Here is an 18,449-nt window from a genome sequence, read left to right as displayed (position 1 = left end):
TTCAGATATCTGAGGTAGCATTACTTCAAGACTTTTCGCTTCCCTTTCAGAAGACTCGCACATTCTTTTGGTTTTACTGTTCAAGTATTGCTGTTAACTGCTAATACAGTTCCCTTGATAGTGTAGATGAGACGAGTGGAGCATATGAGCTCGAGACCATTGGTACTGATGACATCTCCCTGTGCGAAACAGGCTGTCAAAATAAAGAAGTCTTCTCGGTGCAGCTGAATCTCATTAATGGCTCAAACCAACCCCAGCAAAGGTAGTACATTGTTGGAATCGTGTTAGACTATCAGCAAGTCAACGCAATAATACAATTTCAGATTATGGGAAGCTTTTTCTTTTTGTGCCAAGAACTTTGTTAGTTCCACTTAAATCTCCATACTAAATAGTCCAGTAAACTGTAAAATGTCAAAAACAAAATGCCAAGGAATGCATTTTTTCTCTGAAAAGTTCCGTGTTGGTACAAGTCATAGATTTGGAAGGACTATTTCAGATTATATGTTGGAAGTAGGAAGCTAATTTTCAGAATACGTATTGTCTGGTTTACTTCCCTGTGCTTTGTCAGATAATTATATATTCCAAAAATACTGATAACAAATAAGCCAATAGTTGGACATAAATTCTCAAATTTCAGCATTACTGAGTCCAGTGAAAACTACTTCTTGAAGCTGAAATTCTTGGTGTATCATTTTGTTATGTTTTTAAATGTGCTGTCTTATGAATATGTTGGTCTTAATGTGCTTGCTCTATGCCTTTTATGCGTGGATAGTCTCTTAAGTATTCATCATTTGCCTTTCCTTTTTTATTTTCTAAGTCTTGGAGTCTGTTATTTTAAACCCAGTAAAATATCACAGAAAGAACAGTACTGTATTGTCTAGAGTCTAGTCTGCCTTTCATCATTTCCTTTTCTGTACAGTGGGGCTAATGTGTGTTTCTAATGTAACTTTTTTGAGTATTATATAGGCCTTAGCTAACATAGGGTTAGCACTAGTAAATGGCAGTTGTGATTATACTTTGTTAATTGTAGAGACCCTGGTCACCTTTTTTAAAAATAAAATTTATTTTCGAAAGTTAATATTCATGGGCCTAGTGAGTGGTTCTCAAGTGTGCAGTTTTGCCTCCACTCACCCTGCTTCCTGCTCTCCTCCCTCAACTGGCCCAATAACTGAACAGACAGGGGACACCACAAAGACAAGGCTGTAGTAGCATACACAGATCCTAGTGCTGTAGGGTTTCATCTATAATGCTTCCTGATTATATCAGCTAAACTCTAAATGTTATACAAACTCTGCATTCTTGTGCTTGATACTTACTTGCTTTCATAATTTTTTTTCCCATCCAGGACTTGAAAATTCTTAGATACCCATTAGTCATTGACTGAGACCTTGATTTTCAGCCATGTGATTGGTTTAAATGAAACTGTTAGATGCCTTGTTGACATGATTCACTGTTTTCCTAAGAGTATGACCCTGAAATGACACAGAGTTCTTTAAGGGCTCCTGTGTTGGCTCCCTCCTCCTTCATGGGCCTTTGAGTAAGATAAAACTAGGTATGCATGGCCCTCTTGGTCAGGTCTGGTTGGGTCTTCTCTTTTCTCTCTCTTTTTTTTCCCCTTTGCCCCCCCCCCCCCACCTTGATTTATTTATCTGAAAGGCAGAGTAAAAGAGCAAACAAGCCACTCTGTGAAAGCGCTTCCATCTACAGGTTCCTCAAGTGACTGCAGCAGCCAATGCTAAACCAGGTAAAAGACAAGAAGCAGAAATAGCATCAGAGTCCCACATGGCTGGTAAAGGCCCAAGTAACTGGACCATCATTATGCATTGCCTTTCCATGCATATTGACAGAAAGCTGGATCGGAAGTGGAGTAGCCAGGATTGGAACCAGAGCTAAAACATGAAATGCCACTATCAAAGAAAGCAGTGGTGGGACTGCTGTGGCAGTCTAGTGGCTAAAGTCCTCGCTTTGCATGTGCCAGGATCTCCTTTGGACACTGGTTTGTGTCCTGGTTGCCCCACTTCCCATCCAGCTCCCTGCTTGTACCCTGGGAAAGAGTTTGAGGATGGCCCAAAGCCTTGGGACCCTGCACCCGCATGGGAGATTCATGGAGCAAGCTCATGGCTCCTGGCTTTGGATCAGTTCAGCTCCTGCTATTACAGCTACCTGGATGTGAATCATCAGATGGAAGATCTTTCTCTCTCTCTGTATCTCCTTTTCTCTGTGTATCTGCCTTTCTTTAATAGTAAATCTTAAAAAGGGGAGAGAGAGAGAGAGAGAGAGAAAGCAGTGGTTTAACTGAACTATAACACCAGCCCATGAATGTTTAATTTGTCATCTACTTTTTAATGACTACTGTTATTAAGATATTATGTCATATTAACCCATGTTTCAGAATACTTGGGAATTTAGTCAGTATGCTCCCAGAATGTAAAAGTGGTGTCTTAACTTTGACATAATGCAATATCATCATCACCTTATCCTATTATCCTGTCCAGAAAGGTTAAATCTGATGATAATAGCGTGTTTACTAAGTAAACCCATACTGCCAATTTCATGCCATTCTTTCTGCACAGGTCATTTTTGCCACTGCACACATACACAACCCTGCACCTTCCTTCTCATATGTAAATTAATGTATTTAAATTTTAAAATTTCAATTTTTGTATGAAAACTTCTGTGACTTTCTCCTCTCACCTGAAAATGATCTCTCCTTTAGGTATCTGTAGCATACTAGGTCTGTTTATGTTTCGCCTAATGCATTGCTTCTTTATTGTGCATTTTCCTACTAAGCCCTATGTGAGCTCATTCTCCAAGTTCCCTCTCTTTTAGGTTTTATCTTTGCTGATCAGTTTTAGTTGGATGAGATGGTACTGTATAATATCCAATCTGCCAGGTATTTCAGTTAGTTTCTTCCTCAGTTTTTGCCCAGGCTGAAGCCATCTTTAATCCCTTGCTTTTTTATGGTAGTCTTTCATCCAACAAAAAAAGAGTTAGATCCTAAAGCCATATTGAACCTTAGAAGGCAAATTTGCTCTTGTGGCTGCAGAAATCATTACTAACCCTGTTCCTAAAATGTATCTGTGAAAGATAGCATTTTCCATGTTTTTTTAAAAATAATTTCTTCTTAACAAATTGCATTCTAATTGGTATAAGGTAAAGTATTAAAATACACCAAAACAAGAATGAAGAACAAATGAGAGCCCTACTTTTGTTTGACTTTAACTTTTTAATGCTTCAGTACATTCAGATATTATCTATGTAAAATCAAAGATGAGGGTTAATCAAAGTGGAGCAGATTACTAAATTGAATCTTATATCTATCATCCCCAGGATCCTTTGCTGAAATCTTTTTCTTTGTATTTTTTCCTATCCTTTGATTAAGTCATATCCTTTCTTTAAGGCCTCCTCATTGCTGTGGACTTCCTAAGCGCCTCTGTCTCTCTAAATTCTCTTTTTTGCTCTTTTTGTGAACATGAGAAAGAGCAGAAAAATTTAGTGTTAAAAGTAGAAGGATAAAGTAAAGGCACACTTTTGATATTCATTGTTAGATGAGATTAGTGGAGCTGTTAGTTTTCTAAGTTTTCAGTATCACAAAAAATAAAAGTTCTGCAACTGTGATTCTAGAGACATAGCACTCATGACTTGCTCTTAGTAACCTTAATTCCGTTCCTGTTATTTCCAGGAAAGTCGTATACTGCCTTTTTCTAGATGAAATTGTCAGACTAAGCATAAGTTATAAACTACGGTCTGTCAAAGTAGTCAGTAGTATTGTAGATGAAGATTCATTTATTGAGTATCTGAAACTAATGCTCTAAATTAAAAAAAAAAAAAAAAAGACTTGACTAAGCCCGAGAATCTAATGTTCACAAGAGAAGAAAAGGAATGGTAAGAATTAGACCTCAGAAGAGTTCAAAAGAAAGAGTGTGGTGGTGGGAGGGAAAGCGTTGAATGTTTTGCTTTTTAAAACCCCTGGCTGACCTCGAGCTGGACCAGTTAAATAACCTTGCAACATGAGTTTAGTTTTGGAGTCCCTGTTTCCGCTTTTGTAATATAGGGATTAATGCCCTACCAGGGTCTAATTGACAGATTGCGTGTGAATTATCAAATCACTTCTGCCCAACACTTGTTTTGCATTATTTATTTTTAATTTCATTATTTTTGTTTGCCCACATGGGAACACAGTTGAGTTTGAAAATCTTGCCAGGGTATCTGCAGAGTTTGGGCCATTATTTTGCAGTAAAAGAGACTTAATTTTGAAGCCCTGCTTGGAAAACTTGTTCAGTAAGTTCCATGCCTTCAGTGATGTATTGATTGAGAAACCTGGAGTGGAAGGAAACCAAGTGCTGTTTGAGAGTTAAACGCATAGTCCGAATTTTTTATCTTTTGTCTATCTCTTGCCATGATGTGAATATTTACTCGATATTTCCACAACAGCCTGCACACATGCATACATATAGGCACCTCTCCTAGGTTCATGTGCAGGCACAGTCTGAAGCATTCTTTTTGTTTCTAAGTAAGTTAAACAGGCAAGAATTAACAAGCCAAACTGAGAATGAAATCCTTTGAATAAATATAATATTTAGGACATATTTTATGTGAGTTAAATAACAAATTCTAACCACCCCTGGGTTAACCAGGCTACTTGTAGTGGCAAGGGAATTTCAGATAAATTAAATATTTTGTTACCTGGAATTTTAGCCATATAGTAGACAAATGCTTAGTTTTTAAACACTTACTGGATGCGAGACACTGTTGTAGGCATAAAGTAGATAATATGAATAAAATAGAAACACTGCTTTAAGGTTGCTAAGCACGTTTCCTTGCCTTACGGGAATTTTCACTGCGTTCAAATTTTAGAGCTGAAACAAGTCTTAGATCATCATCTAGTCCAATCTCTATTCAGACAAAGAGCCTGAACCACTAAGATCCCAACAGAGTGAGTTCAGCAGACAATACCAAATAACAGAAAGCTCTAGGATGATCAGCAGAAGTTGTGTGATTTTATGTTCTTAGCATCATAGCTCTAAGTTTACAAAGGATATAAATGATATGAAAGGTTCAGTTGTGTTCATAAAGATCTATTCTATATTATCTGAAATTAAAAATGGCTTTTATTTTTCTTTAGCACTGTAATTAAACCAATTTTGTATGCTGTGGTGACTATCTCTGTAAATGGTTTTCTATTTAGAGACTCAAGAGTTTAAAAAGGAACTATGCAGATGATGCTGTTGATGAATGTCTAGGTAATGTTAATAGAAATAATGTCATCTTCCTAATTTGCTAAAGTCATAGTAGTTTGTATTTGGAATTCAGATCCCTAATTTCAAGGAAATTGACTCTCACAGAGAGGTTAACTGACTTGCCCAAATAAGAGCCACATTTAGCAACTCATGTTCAAGCAGTGAACAGTTTTTATTTATTAAGATTGTTACATTTTGTTATTCAGGTATCAGTTACTCTCAACTTTAAATGTTTTACTATTGTCACATCTGCTGGGTATTGCCTCTTTTTTATTTTATCTGAGAAATTGATAAAAGAAAGTTATGAAGTAATAGACATTAGAATCAAATCTCTTGGCGTTATTTCTAATTGTTATTTCTTTTCTGCTAAAAATAACCAATATTCAGTTGCTGGTCACAAATAATTTATCCCCCACAATAGATACTGTCTTCTGAGAACTCTGAAACAGTGTCAGATGTTGAGGGAAGCTCTCCTAGCTGCGGGAAAAGAGATTATATGGCACGGGCGCACGAAAGAAGAACCAGCTCATTACTGCAGCATTTGTGAAGTAAGTGATTATTCATACCCACAGTTGTTTCATAAAACCCTTACCTCTTCACTTGGGGTGTCTCTTTAGTTGATGTCATGTATTTTACTGAAACTATCTGTTCATTGATTGTGAATTAACCTTAAAAGTACACATCCCAGAACCATTGGTCTGATGCATCTTGAACAAATTTCCAGGAAGAAGTTAGGTCTGAGCTTATAAACTAGGAATCATCTAGTGTAAATACACAGATGCCAGTATACTCCACTGCAGTGCAGCATATGCAGATGAATGTTCGTGTGCATTCTGTGCAGGTCATGGTTCAGCCCTCTCTGGTACAATTCACAATATGTTTATCGATTTTGTTCTGTGTTGAAGGCACAAAAAGAAAAATGTGATGCATGGAGCTTAAATTCTGTAATGGGAAAAAAATATTGGGAACCAATTGTATGTACATGAAATGATGATGGTTGTGAAGTTGGCCTTACTGGGTAGATTTTACTTAGTTGTGTTATCTTAGAAGAAAAGGAGTCTAAGCTTTCTGGTGTTTGAGACTAACTTCTAGCCCACCATATTGTTTCTTACCCTCCTTGAACCCTAGCAACTCCCTCATCTTTCTGTATAAGGTAGAGGTATTATCTCAGAAATGACATTGTGCTCAAGAAGGTACTTTTTGTTTGGACTCCTTATCATGAGGCTTATTACCAAGCACTGCACCTACTGTCACCTGTTTCGTCATCTGGTATAATCTGATAATCCTCAACAAGTGTCTTGAGATTTGTCTAAGCTTTAGGCACTATGGTGTTTTCTGGAAATTTAAAGATGAGTGAAGCCGATCTTCACTCCCAAGGAGCTACATCTGTGGGAATTATAAGCATTCATGTACAGTACCCAGGGATGGGTATTGTCATGGAGATTTAAAAGGAAACCAATGACCGCTGGCATCCGGTTGTATACCATTGTTTGGATTTCAAGCAGGAAGCTAACCTTTATCAAACTTTGGAATTAGGCTTTGCCAGTAGTTGTTTGAATAAATAGATTGCTCCTTTACGTCACTCTAAATATTATTACCACCCATATATGAGTTTTGGTGCAAAGTAAGCCTGGTCTATTGGAGATTCTCAGGCAGTAGGGCTGTTTCTGTGGCATAGTAACCTAATTCTCTGCCTGTGGTGCTGGCAGGCCATGTGGGTCCCTGTTCATGTCGCATCTGCTCCGCTTATGTCCTGGGAAAGCAGCAGAGGATGGCCTAAGTGCCTGAGCTCCTGCACCCACCTCGGAGACCCAGAAGGAGCTTCTGGCTTCGGACTTAGCCCAGCTCCTGCTGTTGTGGCCGTTTGGGAAGTAAGCCAGTGGATAGAAAATCTTTCTATGTCTCTCCTTTCCATATTTTAAATAAAAAATAAAAGTAAACCTTCAAGAAAAATTCTCAGACACAGTCGTGTTTTCTTAGTACCTATTTTTTATTTATTTTTTGAATTGTTTTCCATGACACAGTTTTGTACGTATAGGGGTTTATCCCTTCTCCTCTTCTTCCCTCCCCATTTTCTTCCCCATTGAGCCCAACCCCCCGCTCTCCCCTGCCCCATGGATTATCACTGTAATGTAGTTCCTTAGTACAAGCTACAAGTTTAACTTTCAGATATATAAGTGTTTCATGGCATTTTGGTTATGGACAAAAGTAGAAAATTGAGTATTCTACTTTATGTTTAAATTTTAATTGGGAGTTTTAGTACCCTTTTTTTTTTTAAAGATTTATTTATTTTATTGGAAAGTCAAATATACAGAGAGAAGAGACAGAGAGGAAGATCTTTCATCCATTGATTCTCTCTCCAAGTGGCCACAATGGCCAGAGCTGAGCTGATCCCAAGCCAGGAGGATACAGGAGCTTCTTCCGGGTCTCCTACACGGATTCAGGGCCCCAAGGCTTTGGGCCATCCTTTACTGCTTTCCCAGGCCACAAGCAGGGAGCTGGATGGAAAATACAGCCATCAGGGTTACCCATATGGAATCTGGCACGTGGCAAGGGAAGGACTTGAGCCACTAGGCTACTGTGCCAGACCCGTTAGTACCTATTCTTAACAGAGAAGGTTCTTCATAAATCCATTGAAGTTGAATTCCATGAGTATACAAAAACAGTATAAAAAATGTCACTATCTGTGTTGAATGCAGTGTTTTCTTGTATAAAACAGGTGGAAGTTTTTGATCTGCTTTTTGTCACTAATGAGAGTAATTCTCGAAAGACCTACATAGTACATTGCCAAGACTGTGCAAGAAAAACAAGTGGAAACCTGGAAAATTTTGTGGTGCTAGAACAGTACAAAATGGAGGACCTGATGCAAGTCTATGACCAGTTTACATTAGTAAGTGAAATCACCATGTGAGTACATAGTTAGCTGGGTCGTGAAGCAGCAGTGTTTGCTCTGCCGCCTGATAAGTAGGAGGTAATGAAAGATTTAAATTTTCCTTTGGCTTAGATACTGGGGTGAGGGCGTATTCCTCCCTTTCGCCTCTCCTCTACTTGCAAGTATTTATTTCTGTGAAAGTGGCAGTATCACTTTCCCTTTTTTCCTGTGTGTGAGACCAGCTTAGTGTAATTACAGAAATGGCATTTGAAAATCTTCCTGTGTGTGGAACACTATCACCTCTTTTATGTCATTTGGGCAAAGTTGATATTTGTGTACCTGGACTATTGATGCCCGTATGATGAGTCACTGTCTGCTTTTAAACCTAATTATATTTAAAATTTTGTTTTGTGAGAAATATTGACTTCATGAGGATGTTTGATGAAGTTCCTGGTCTGTTGTATGACCTGACAAAATTCACGTGTACTTAAAATGGCCCACAGTTTTTATAATTTCAAGTATCAGGTGTTTTAAGTACTTTACCCTAGCAGATCAATAATTTTATGAATAAAATAGATGATTTGTGAGTCTGACTTATTCCAATCTTTGTCTCTCACAATATTTTTATCAGACAAGAAAATTACCTTTTTGAAAGCTGGTTTCTAATATTTTCACTTGAACAAAATTTCTCAAAGAAGAAAATTACCTGAAGTATGTTGAATAAAATAAATTATCCAGCCAAGATGAGTTCTAGAAGCATTTATTAGCGAAGGTATAATTGATGCATTATTTTTCTAAGAGGATTTTTTTAAACAGTAAATTAAAAAGTTTCCCAGTTTTTGACTAATTGAGGAAATGCACAAAGCTAGAAGCACAGTGAGGGGTAGTGATCGCGGACTTGTAGAATCGAGCAGCGGGGAGGCAGCAGTTAGTACAGTACGTTGTACTTCAGGATGGCGTTGCAAGCTGTGGAACTTTCTAGAGAATTATTTCCCTTAACTTTGTAAGTAGACTGTACTACAAATCTACAGTCAAGCCATGACATAGAGAACGCGGCTAATGACTTGTTACACCAAAATAACCGAACTTACTTTTATTTTCAGGCTCCTCCATTACCATCCGCCTCATCTTGATATTATTCCATGGACATTAAATGAGACCTTTTCTGCTATTCAGGAAGTAACCCAGTTCTGCACCACTGCTTTTTGTAGCTATCTCGTAAGGCTGCTGGCTGTGAACTGTGTCTATGCAACCTTCCCAGTGCGGAGTGTCAAGCAGCTGGACGGAGGAGAGTAGCCTGCTCTTACCCCGGGACTCTCGCAAAGCGCATCAGCGGAACTTCCGAAAACAAGAATAATAATTTCCATGTTTTGTATATATCTGACAAAACTGGCAACATCATACAGACTACTGACTTGAAGAAAACCTCTTTTATATTTCTCTATTTCTGGGCTAATGGATTTGTTTTCATCTATCTTTTCCCTTTCAGAATTTTCCTTGAAAAAAAAAATACTAGCCTCGCTGGTCATTTCTTTGTAAGGTAGTTAGCAATTTTAAGTCTTTCTTTGGTCAACTTTTTTTTAATGTGAAAAATTAGGTAAGAAACTTTTTTACTACTTTTATGTTTTTTCTGTCTTGTTTTGAAACCATGTTGGTTACACTTTTGGTTCCTAAATAAAGCATTTAAAAAAATTAACAGCCAAGTCACAAAGATAATGGATTGCACATAGACTAAGGAATAAACTTCAGATTTGTGATTTTTGTTTCTAATCTTGATGTAAATTTACACTATTTATAAATACATATTTATTGCTTGAAAATATTTGTGAATGGAATGCTGTTATTTTTTCCAGATTTACCTGCCATTGAAATTTTAAGGAGTTCTGTAATTTCAAACACTACTCCTATTACATTTTCTATGTGTAAATAAAACTGCTTAGCATTGTACAGAAACTTTTATTAAAATTGTTTAATGTTTAAAGAGTTTTCTATTGTTTGAGTTTTAAAAAGACTTTATGTACAGTGCCCAGTTTTTGTTCATTTTTCAAATCTGATTATATATATTTTATATATACTTATGTATGTATATATAATATATATAGAAATCTGGATATATGTGTATAAAGATTTAGAACTTAAATTTTTCTCATTTTAAGTTTCACATCTATGGTAGATTTTTGAGGTGTCTACTGTAAAGTATTGCCTACGAAAGTATGATTATTTTTAAAGAAATATATATGGTATGTATCTTCAAGACCTAAAATGTCAGACTGGTTTATTGTTAAATTGCAATTACTGCAATGACAGACAAATAAACAATTGCTGCCAAAATGTAGTATAATACTAGAAACCAAATAGTGATTGAACTGCAAATTTTAAAGGGAATGTTTAAAGGGCTTGAAAAATCCTGTACATTACTTAGTAGCATTTTATATGGAAAAGGTGATTTCAGGATGAAGGGCTCTATTTTAGAATGCAAATAAATTAAGAGACTTACTTTTAATGTTAGGCAAGTTTGAAATCTCATGCTTTCCTGCTTACATAACATGGTGGGGTGGGTGATTCCCTGTCACTAGTAAAGTATAGCAAGCTTTGTTGGTTTCCACAGATCCTCGCTCAGAAGAGTATGTCATTAAATAGTCATGGTTGGTGCCTTAACATTTGTGTCTCCATTTTCAGAAGCACTGGACGCATACTCTCGTTTCATCATGCTGTTCTTTTAGTGATTTTTTTTTACAGGAGTCATTATTGAAAAAGCGTGTGCTATTTACATTTGTAACTAAAGAGAATTTATAATTTTACTTGGCGAGAGGCTGTAGTGATTGCATCAAGTGCCCTTTCTAATGCTTGCAATGCATCCTATGAACAATTTGACAGATAAAAGCTTAGAGACGTTTATTCAGTTACTAATCAGCAGCCACCTCTTACATATCACTGCAGAAAGACGGAATTCCAAATCTATTTATTTATATCTCTTTAGCTCTGGAGCAAGAGTGCTTGTCTAAGTATGACTCAAGATTTTTAACCACTAATATTTCTAAGTGGCTTTCTTATTAAATCTCTTATCCAGAGGACATTGAATAATAGGACTCAAGACAAACTTTGTTACATAAATTGTGAGCCAATGTTGAAGAAGCTGAGATGATAAGAACACTAAAGCTATCCCTTAATATTTCTTCACATGTTTTAGTTTACCTTACTGACACAATGTATTATTTTCTGTGGTTTTATTATGGTGGTTTGTTAAGATTAATGTAAGTAATCAGATATTTAAGAGAAATTTAGTACAATCCATATGTGGATTATATATCAAGGGTAATATTTCTTAAGGAGCTTAGTCTTTGAATAGATTAGGAAATAGAAATCAAACACGTTAAGATTACAGTGAAGCAGGATTAGATAAAGCAAGTGTTATGTGAACTGTTTCCATCGATTTAACATCACAGAAGACACAGAAGAAGTTTTTTGTTTTTACTGTTTAGATAACTAGACCCTTAGAAGCAAATTCTACTCAGGTGCTTTAATAATGAAACAAGCCTAGATCATATTACACACATGGTTTTGGAGAAGGAAGCCAGACACACAGAGTATTGAAAAAGCAGATGTTGATCCAGGAAGCAAAACTAATTCATATTCTCTTCTCATTGGCACCAGTTAAATAGAAACTAAATTTCTATCAGTTCATCTGCCTTGCCTGTAATATTGTTAATTTTTAGTCGACATGTTTACACCAAACATGAGTAAGATGTGATCTGTGTCTTCTACCTTCCATACACGCATCTAGATTTGGAGGTATATGTATATATAGCATGTGATACCTAAAGGAGGTAGCAAGGGGGATGAGTAATATGGGGCCTGCATTTCAGCGGGGTTACATCTTCACCTCAGGTGGCATGATTTGAGATCTTCAAGTCATTTGGCATGACTAAGATGTTGAAGATTGGAGAGGTAGGAAGGACCAACCTAAGTTGGGAAAGCTGCTGCCTTGAGACATGTTTATAGACTGTAGCCTATAGTTAATATTGAAGCATCCTCTGGGTTTTAAGCAAAAGAACATTGGATTTGCAGTAGTCTTTTTTCCTGTTAACACATTTTGCCTCTAACACTGCTTCCATGGTATTTATAAAGCACAGAAACTCAAGGAAGGAAAAAGTGATTTAGGATGTGGTGAAGATACAATTAGGGCACAGATTTAGAACACAAAAATCAAGTCCCCACAACTCACTGGATGTCTCCCAGATGGGTAAGAGAGCTTCTAAACCAGGATTACAGAAAGGAAAATAATGGCCTGCTTGCAGGGTATCTATAGTATCTTTGGACAGTGGAGTTGGACATGTTATTAGGAATGAGCTAGCTCTCCATTGAGGTGGTACTTAAAGCCAATAAAATCAAAGTGGACCGAATACTCAGTACAAAACATCAACATGTTAAAGGCAGACTGAAAAAAAAAAAAAAGCTTAGGGCCTTGCATAGTAGCTCAATGGGCTAATTCTTCACCTGCTGTGCCAGCATCCCATATGGGTGCCAGTTCGTGTCCCAGCTGTTCCACCTCCAAACCAGTTCCCCTGCTAATGGCCTGGGAAAGCAGCAGAGGATGGCTCAAGTGCTCGACCCCTGTTCCCACAAATGGGTGAGGCCCGGAAGAAGCTTTGTATCGACAGGCTTAAATCTTTTGGAATAGATAACCGGCTTTGAAGCAGATTCTTAGAGTCCTCTGAGTTGCCACAAGATTGTGATTGTTCTGGCATTAGTCAGAGCTTCCTTGTTGAAGAAAAACCTAATTGCCACAACTGGGAAAAGGTGTTACATTTGGGAGAAGTCAAAAATCAGTCTTTCCAGGAGCTCCTGGTAGAAAATAATGTTGATCTTCGATGAAAGGCGAAAAAGTCACTGGTGTTAACATCAGACAGCATTGTCCTAGGATGCTTTACCACAATTGTTTGTACAAGTGTGTGCCCAGAAGTTCGTGGAAAATGGATTAAAAGAAAAATTTACTTTGGTGCAAAATAACTTTTGAAGCTCTTGCTCATTTTCCATAATCTTTCAAATATCTTTGGTCCAGCCATGTTTTATTTTTTGTTGTGGTTTTTTTTTTGTGTGTGTGTATATATAATTTTATTATCATTTTATGATACAGTTCCGAAGACCCTGGGATTTCCCTTTCCCCTCCCCAATTCCATCCCCCCTCATGAGTTCCCCTATATTATTACTATAGTATAGTTCTTCATACACAGTCATATGTCCATCATTGCAGGCATGGACAATGGCAGAGTCCAGCATCCTATTGTGAAGATATAGTTAACAGTTTCATTGTGAGTCCATCTTTGGAAGTACAGATGCACACTGCATTGTATCCTCACATCTGGATATGATAGTCTCCATTACACAGTTACTATACATCTACATCCTTCTAAATGAAAAGCCACAAAACAAAACAACAGGAAGAAGAAAACAACACCATGAAGTTAAATAACATGATACTGAATGACTAATGTGTTGCTGAACAAATGAAAAATCAGGAATCTTCTTGAATAAAATGATGCTTCTGTATGAGCTATGAGTGATTGAAGAATTTAATCAGAAGAAAGTGTTTTGAAGAGATGAAACTAACAAAAACATCAGTTTCTGCTCATCTTTGTTGGTGAAATGTGTCTCCTGGAGGCAACAAATAGATGGGTTTTGTTTTTTAATCCTATGTTATATTTTTCAGACACCTCAAGAAAACAAGGAAATGCGTGATTTTTTATTGTGCCTGAAAATATCCACCATTTATTGAGAACTTAGGCAAAGTATGATTGATGCAAAGTACTTTATATGAATTACATGTACTCTTCTCATTGCTTCTAAATACTATTGTATCTAAATCTCCAGGCAAGAAAGATCTTACAACTTGCCTAAGAGTCATTAAATGAAGTCATAGTTCCAACTTCAGAATGAATGCTGTCCACCTCCCATTGCAGAGAAACAGAAACTGCTAAAACGTGCTTCAAAGTGACAGAAGAACTCTTTCTTTTCAAATTACTTCTTGAATGAGAGATGTGTGTTTAAGCCTGGTGACCCACAATTTGCTTGGCCGTACCATACATAATTCAAAGCAAGATCTCCCTTGAGGTTGAAACAGGATGGACAACAGCTGCCAACTGGGACTGTATTAGGCAAACCAAGCAAGACTTGGTGGCATAGTGTTGGGTTGAGAGGATTTTCTCCTCAAATGCATACAGTGAGTTAGTGGAAATGATGGAGGAGAGGAAATTCCTGTCTTTATGATGTCTGCTGAGTAGTTCGCATCCTAAAATGAAATAATGACACTTGGAAAATGAGTGATTGGATCTCTTAATGTAGAGGTTATTAACCGGAATTTTTCTGAACTCTTGATGCAGCTACTGCTTTAGCACTCTGGCTTAAGATGTGAATCTGATTTTAAGTGTCAACCTGGAAAAACTAGCATCACTGTTCTCAGGGTTTTAAAATCATCCAGGGCAATGTAGTTGGTTTCCAATTGAATGAGCATGTTTTGTTATCAGCCAACAAAGATTCCTAATGAATATAAAGACTATCCTGATGGACCTAAATTATATCTGTGCGTGATGACTTTATTAAAGTCCAACATATGGTTAACATAATACTCAAACGCAGTTTCCAAAACGCCCCAGGTTCAGTATCCGTTAAAGAGGAGAGAATGAACCAATTTATTTTGTAGGCTTATTTAGTTAAAGGTACTGAAGCCTAAACTTCAGTGCCCTGCTTTGTGGTGGAATTCAATGTTTGGTAGAGTTAAACCAGACCAGAAAAATTGATAGAAGTGTACTAAATGTTACATGTATTCATTATACTCTTTGGGTGAACTTTTGAGATGCATGCAGGGCGGGAGCCATGGAAGTTTAGTAAGTGGAAGTCAGTACTCCAATCTATGAGCTATTGTCAGCAAAATATTCTAGGTGAAATTGATGAAAATATTTGGGAAGCGAGTTCAAATCTCGCGCATCAAAATTTTTCATTAAAAGATATTGTGAAGAACCAAAGATTAGAAAAAACAGCTGCTGTGTACTATCGCTGTCCTGCAGCAATGGACTTGGTACACAAAGCCGATAATAACACGCATGGGCTACTGACTGATGATCAATAGCTGATATTTATTAGGGTCAACAGACTATACACTGAGGGTCGTATAGGATTAGGGTGGAGGTATTTAGCTCATCAGTAAACCCATCAACTGTTTCTATGCTTTTGTTTGGAACTCCTTTTGTCTTGTATATTCCACCAAGTGTTCTCATACACATACTTTCCACTCAACTGTTCTTATACAAATGGTATCCCATCAGGTACACAAAAGGTAGCCATTCGGTTGTTCTCATGCAAAGGATGTCCAATCAGTCACACAAAAGGCACCCATTCAGTTGTTTATCATATAAATAGTGTCCAATCAACTGTAATGCTGTGCTCGCTGAACTTCTAGGGTCACAATGTCCTCCTAAAGTGTACCAATTTTGTACAGTTTTTAAAAATTTTGTTGTGCATGTTTAGGATTTACATCATGATGTTATGAGTTACATACATACAAAATAGACACTAAAATTAAACAAAACATTAACATTGTCATCTCAAATGTGTGTGTGTGACAAGCAGCTGAAATCTACTTATTTAACAAATCCGTAATATAATTTGCTTAACCTTAGTCATGTACAGGTCTCTGAACTTGTCCATCCTACGTATCCGCTACTTTATGTTCTTAGACCTGCATCTCCCTATTCCCCCAGCAGTTGATTGTCACTGTGCATCAAGATTATCCCATCATGATTCATTCAAAATCAGATTCATAATCTATGAATTAAGATTTTTTTTCTGTTTTATAAAACTGTCTCTGCTCCTCCAGAAAAGTTCAGTCTGCTGAAAGTTTCATAAACAAGAGTCCATTGAAGAGTCGGAAATAAATAGTGGCTCCTCTGCTAGTCTTGCAAAGTCGCGAGATTCTCGCACTCTGCACCTTACCATTTGTGCTTACTTCCACCTCCACTTAGCTCTTCAACCCAGTGTCCTTATTTCCTGTTGTTTTCTTATCTCTTTTTTTTTTTAAAGATTGATTTATTTTTATTTGAAAGGGAGATTTACAGAGAGGAGAGACACAGGAAGAGATCTTTCATTCCCTATTTCATTCCCCCAAAATGGCTGCAATTACTGGAGCTGAGCTGATCTTAAGCCAGGAGCCAGGAGCTTCTTCTGGTCTCCCATATGGGTGCAGGGTCCCAAGGCTTTGGGCCGTCCTCAACTGCTTTCCCAGGCCACAAGCAGGGAGCTGGATGGGAAATACAGCCAGGACACGAAGTAGCACCCAGATGAGAGTCTCGTGGATACAAGGCAAGGAGGCTACCACACCAGACCTGTTTTCTTATCTTTTTACCTCCTCTTCAACTCTTCAGTTATTCCCATTAATTATGACATAAAAGATTAAATTTTCTTTCACACCTTCTGGATGTTGTTTCATTCCTGTCAATATTCGGGGCTTATTCTAGGATGAGGTTAAAGCCCTTGGAAACAGCACAAACATCCCAGAGCAGTGGACAGGCAGTGGCATCTGCTGGCATAGCGGGGTCAGTTGAGCTGAGCTAGGCTCCAATATCCATTATGTGTATGAGAGCCAAATGAGCTGTGGGACAGACCAGACCAGACCAGTCTACTGCACATGCTAGCAAGCCCAGGAACCAGGGCTGGGGGCAGACCTGGTGGGGTGCTACTGGGGGTCGCTCCAACTAGGCTGCAGTTCCCACAGGTGTCTGTGAGGGCAGAGTGTGTGGTGGGCAGGGTTAGGCTGGGCCACAGCACCCAATGATTTGAAGCTTGTTGAAGCTTGTGCAGTGGATGGCATACACAGATGTTCAAGGAGGACACAACAACGAGTTCATTGAGGCCTGCAGAGGCCATCTAGTACCATAGAGTGCAGAATAAATTGGATAGTTCTCCCAATCAAGTTTTGAAGCGAGTATCTGGGCAAATGGAGACTCTAATATGGACTACACCAGCCAATGGACCGTGGAAGAATAATCCAAGGATTTGCAGCCATGAAGTCAGCAGCATCTCAGAACAGTAGCCTCAGAACATGCTCCACATTAGAGACCCTGGGATGACATAGAGTGGCTGTCCCCCATTCCCAGATACTGATGCGGTTGGACTGCTGGGAGTGGCTTTCTCCCTTTCTCTCCATACTTTTCCCAGATACAGAAAGAAAAAAGGAGATACAGTTGGAAAAAAGGAGACAACCGTCTCATTCACTTTCCCCCATTCTTTGACCCTCCCCACCCTAACTGGTGCTCCACATGGGCATGTATCTTTCTCAACTATGTAAACATCATCAAAAATAAATTATTTAAAAAAAATTGTCCCTATATTGTCTCGCAACGTGTTATGACTATTCCTCGGATGGTACTCAGCTTGTGTGGATACATGGCTGAATATCCACAATATTCTAAGCTTCTTAGTTTCACATTGAAGCCCTTTCTGCCGCTTAGACTGCTAATACAGCGTACAGTGGTCTAGAATACCAGTTAGGTTTGGTGGTAGGATTCAGATCACTTGTATTTAGGTAGGTTCTGTTTGCGTGCTCTAGCCAGTACACTACAGTGAGATGAGTGTTGTTGCTCCAAACACGAGGGCACTTCAAAACCTCATCAAAAACGTGGAATGAGGGGGCTGATTCTTGTTGTAATATGTTAGGCTTCCACCTGTGGTGCCGGCATCCCATATGGTTGCTAGTTTGAGTCTCAGCTGCTCCACTTCTGATCCAGCTCGCTGTTCATGCTTCTGGGAAAACAGTGGAGAATGGGCCAAGTCCTTGGTCCTTGGGTCTCTGCACCTATGTGGGAGACCTGAAAGAAGCTCTAGGCTCCTGGCATTGGGCCAGCCCAGCCTAGCTTCAGTGGTTATGGCCATTTGGGGAGCAAACCAGAAAAGAGAAAATTATATGTGTTTGTGTGTGTGTGTGTGTGTGTATGTATGTCCTTCTCTATCTGTAAGTTTGCCTTTCAGATAAAAAAAAATCTTTGAGTCAGCCTAGTGTCAAAGCAAGCTAATTCTCCATCTGTGGTGCCATGACATTCCGTATGGGCATCATTTCTATCCAGACTACTTCTAAGCCAAATCCCTATTACCGGCCTGGAAAAGCAGTGGAGGATGGCTCAAGTCCTTGGGCCCCTGTGCCCATGCGAGAGGCCCAGAAGATGCTCCTGGCTTTGAATCGGCTCAACTCTGGTCATTGCAGCCATTTGGGGAAATGAAACCGGGGATGGAAGATCTCTTCCTGTGTCTCTCTCTCTGTAAATCTGCCTTTCAAATAAAAATAAATA

The 18,449-nt window shown here is 38.3% G+C and overlaps 1 protein-coding gene across 10 annotated transcripts in view; it reads left to right on the top strand.

The window, feature by feature from the left end:
* The window catches only part of KDM6A (lysine demethylase 6A), a 138,548-nt gene extending 125,996 nt beyond the window's left edge, over nucleotides 1-12,552 (top strand). For 5 of the 10 annotated variants that reach the window (XM_040999592.1, XM_040999613.1, XM_040999603.1 and 2 more), the window contains 3 exons: nucleotides 5,662-5,788; nucleotides 7,960-8,130; nucleotides 9,216-12,552. In XM_040999592.1, coding sequence (XP_040855526.1) covers nucleotides 5,662-5,788; nucleotides 7,960-8,130; nucleotides 9,216-9,245 — 328 coding nt within the window. In that variant the 3' untranslated portion in view covers nucleotides 9,246-12,552. Of the gene's footprint in view, nucleotides 1-5,661; nucleotides 5,789-7,959; nucleotides 8,148-9,215 lie in introns of all 10 variants that reach the window. The other 5 variants (XM_040999597.1, XM_040999595.1, XM_040999581.1 and 2 more) reach the window with 2 other exon arrangements.
* Nucleotides 12,553-18,449: the final 5,897 nt, after the last annotated feature.

The sequence above is a fragment of the Ochotona curzoniae genome, unplaced genomic scaffold, assembly GCF_017591425.1.
Source record: "Ochotona curzoniae isolate NIBS_2020 unplaced genomic scaffold, NIBS_Ocur_1.0 contig_1274, whole genome shotgun sequence".
Taxonomy (NCBI): Eukaryota; Metazoa; Chordata; class Mammalia; order Lagomorpha; family Ochotonidae; genus Ochotona; species Ochotona curzoniae.
The sequence above is the reverse complement of the archived record's forward strand: the minus strand, read 5'-3'. Positions and strand labels throughout refer to the sequence as shown.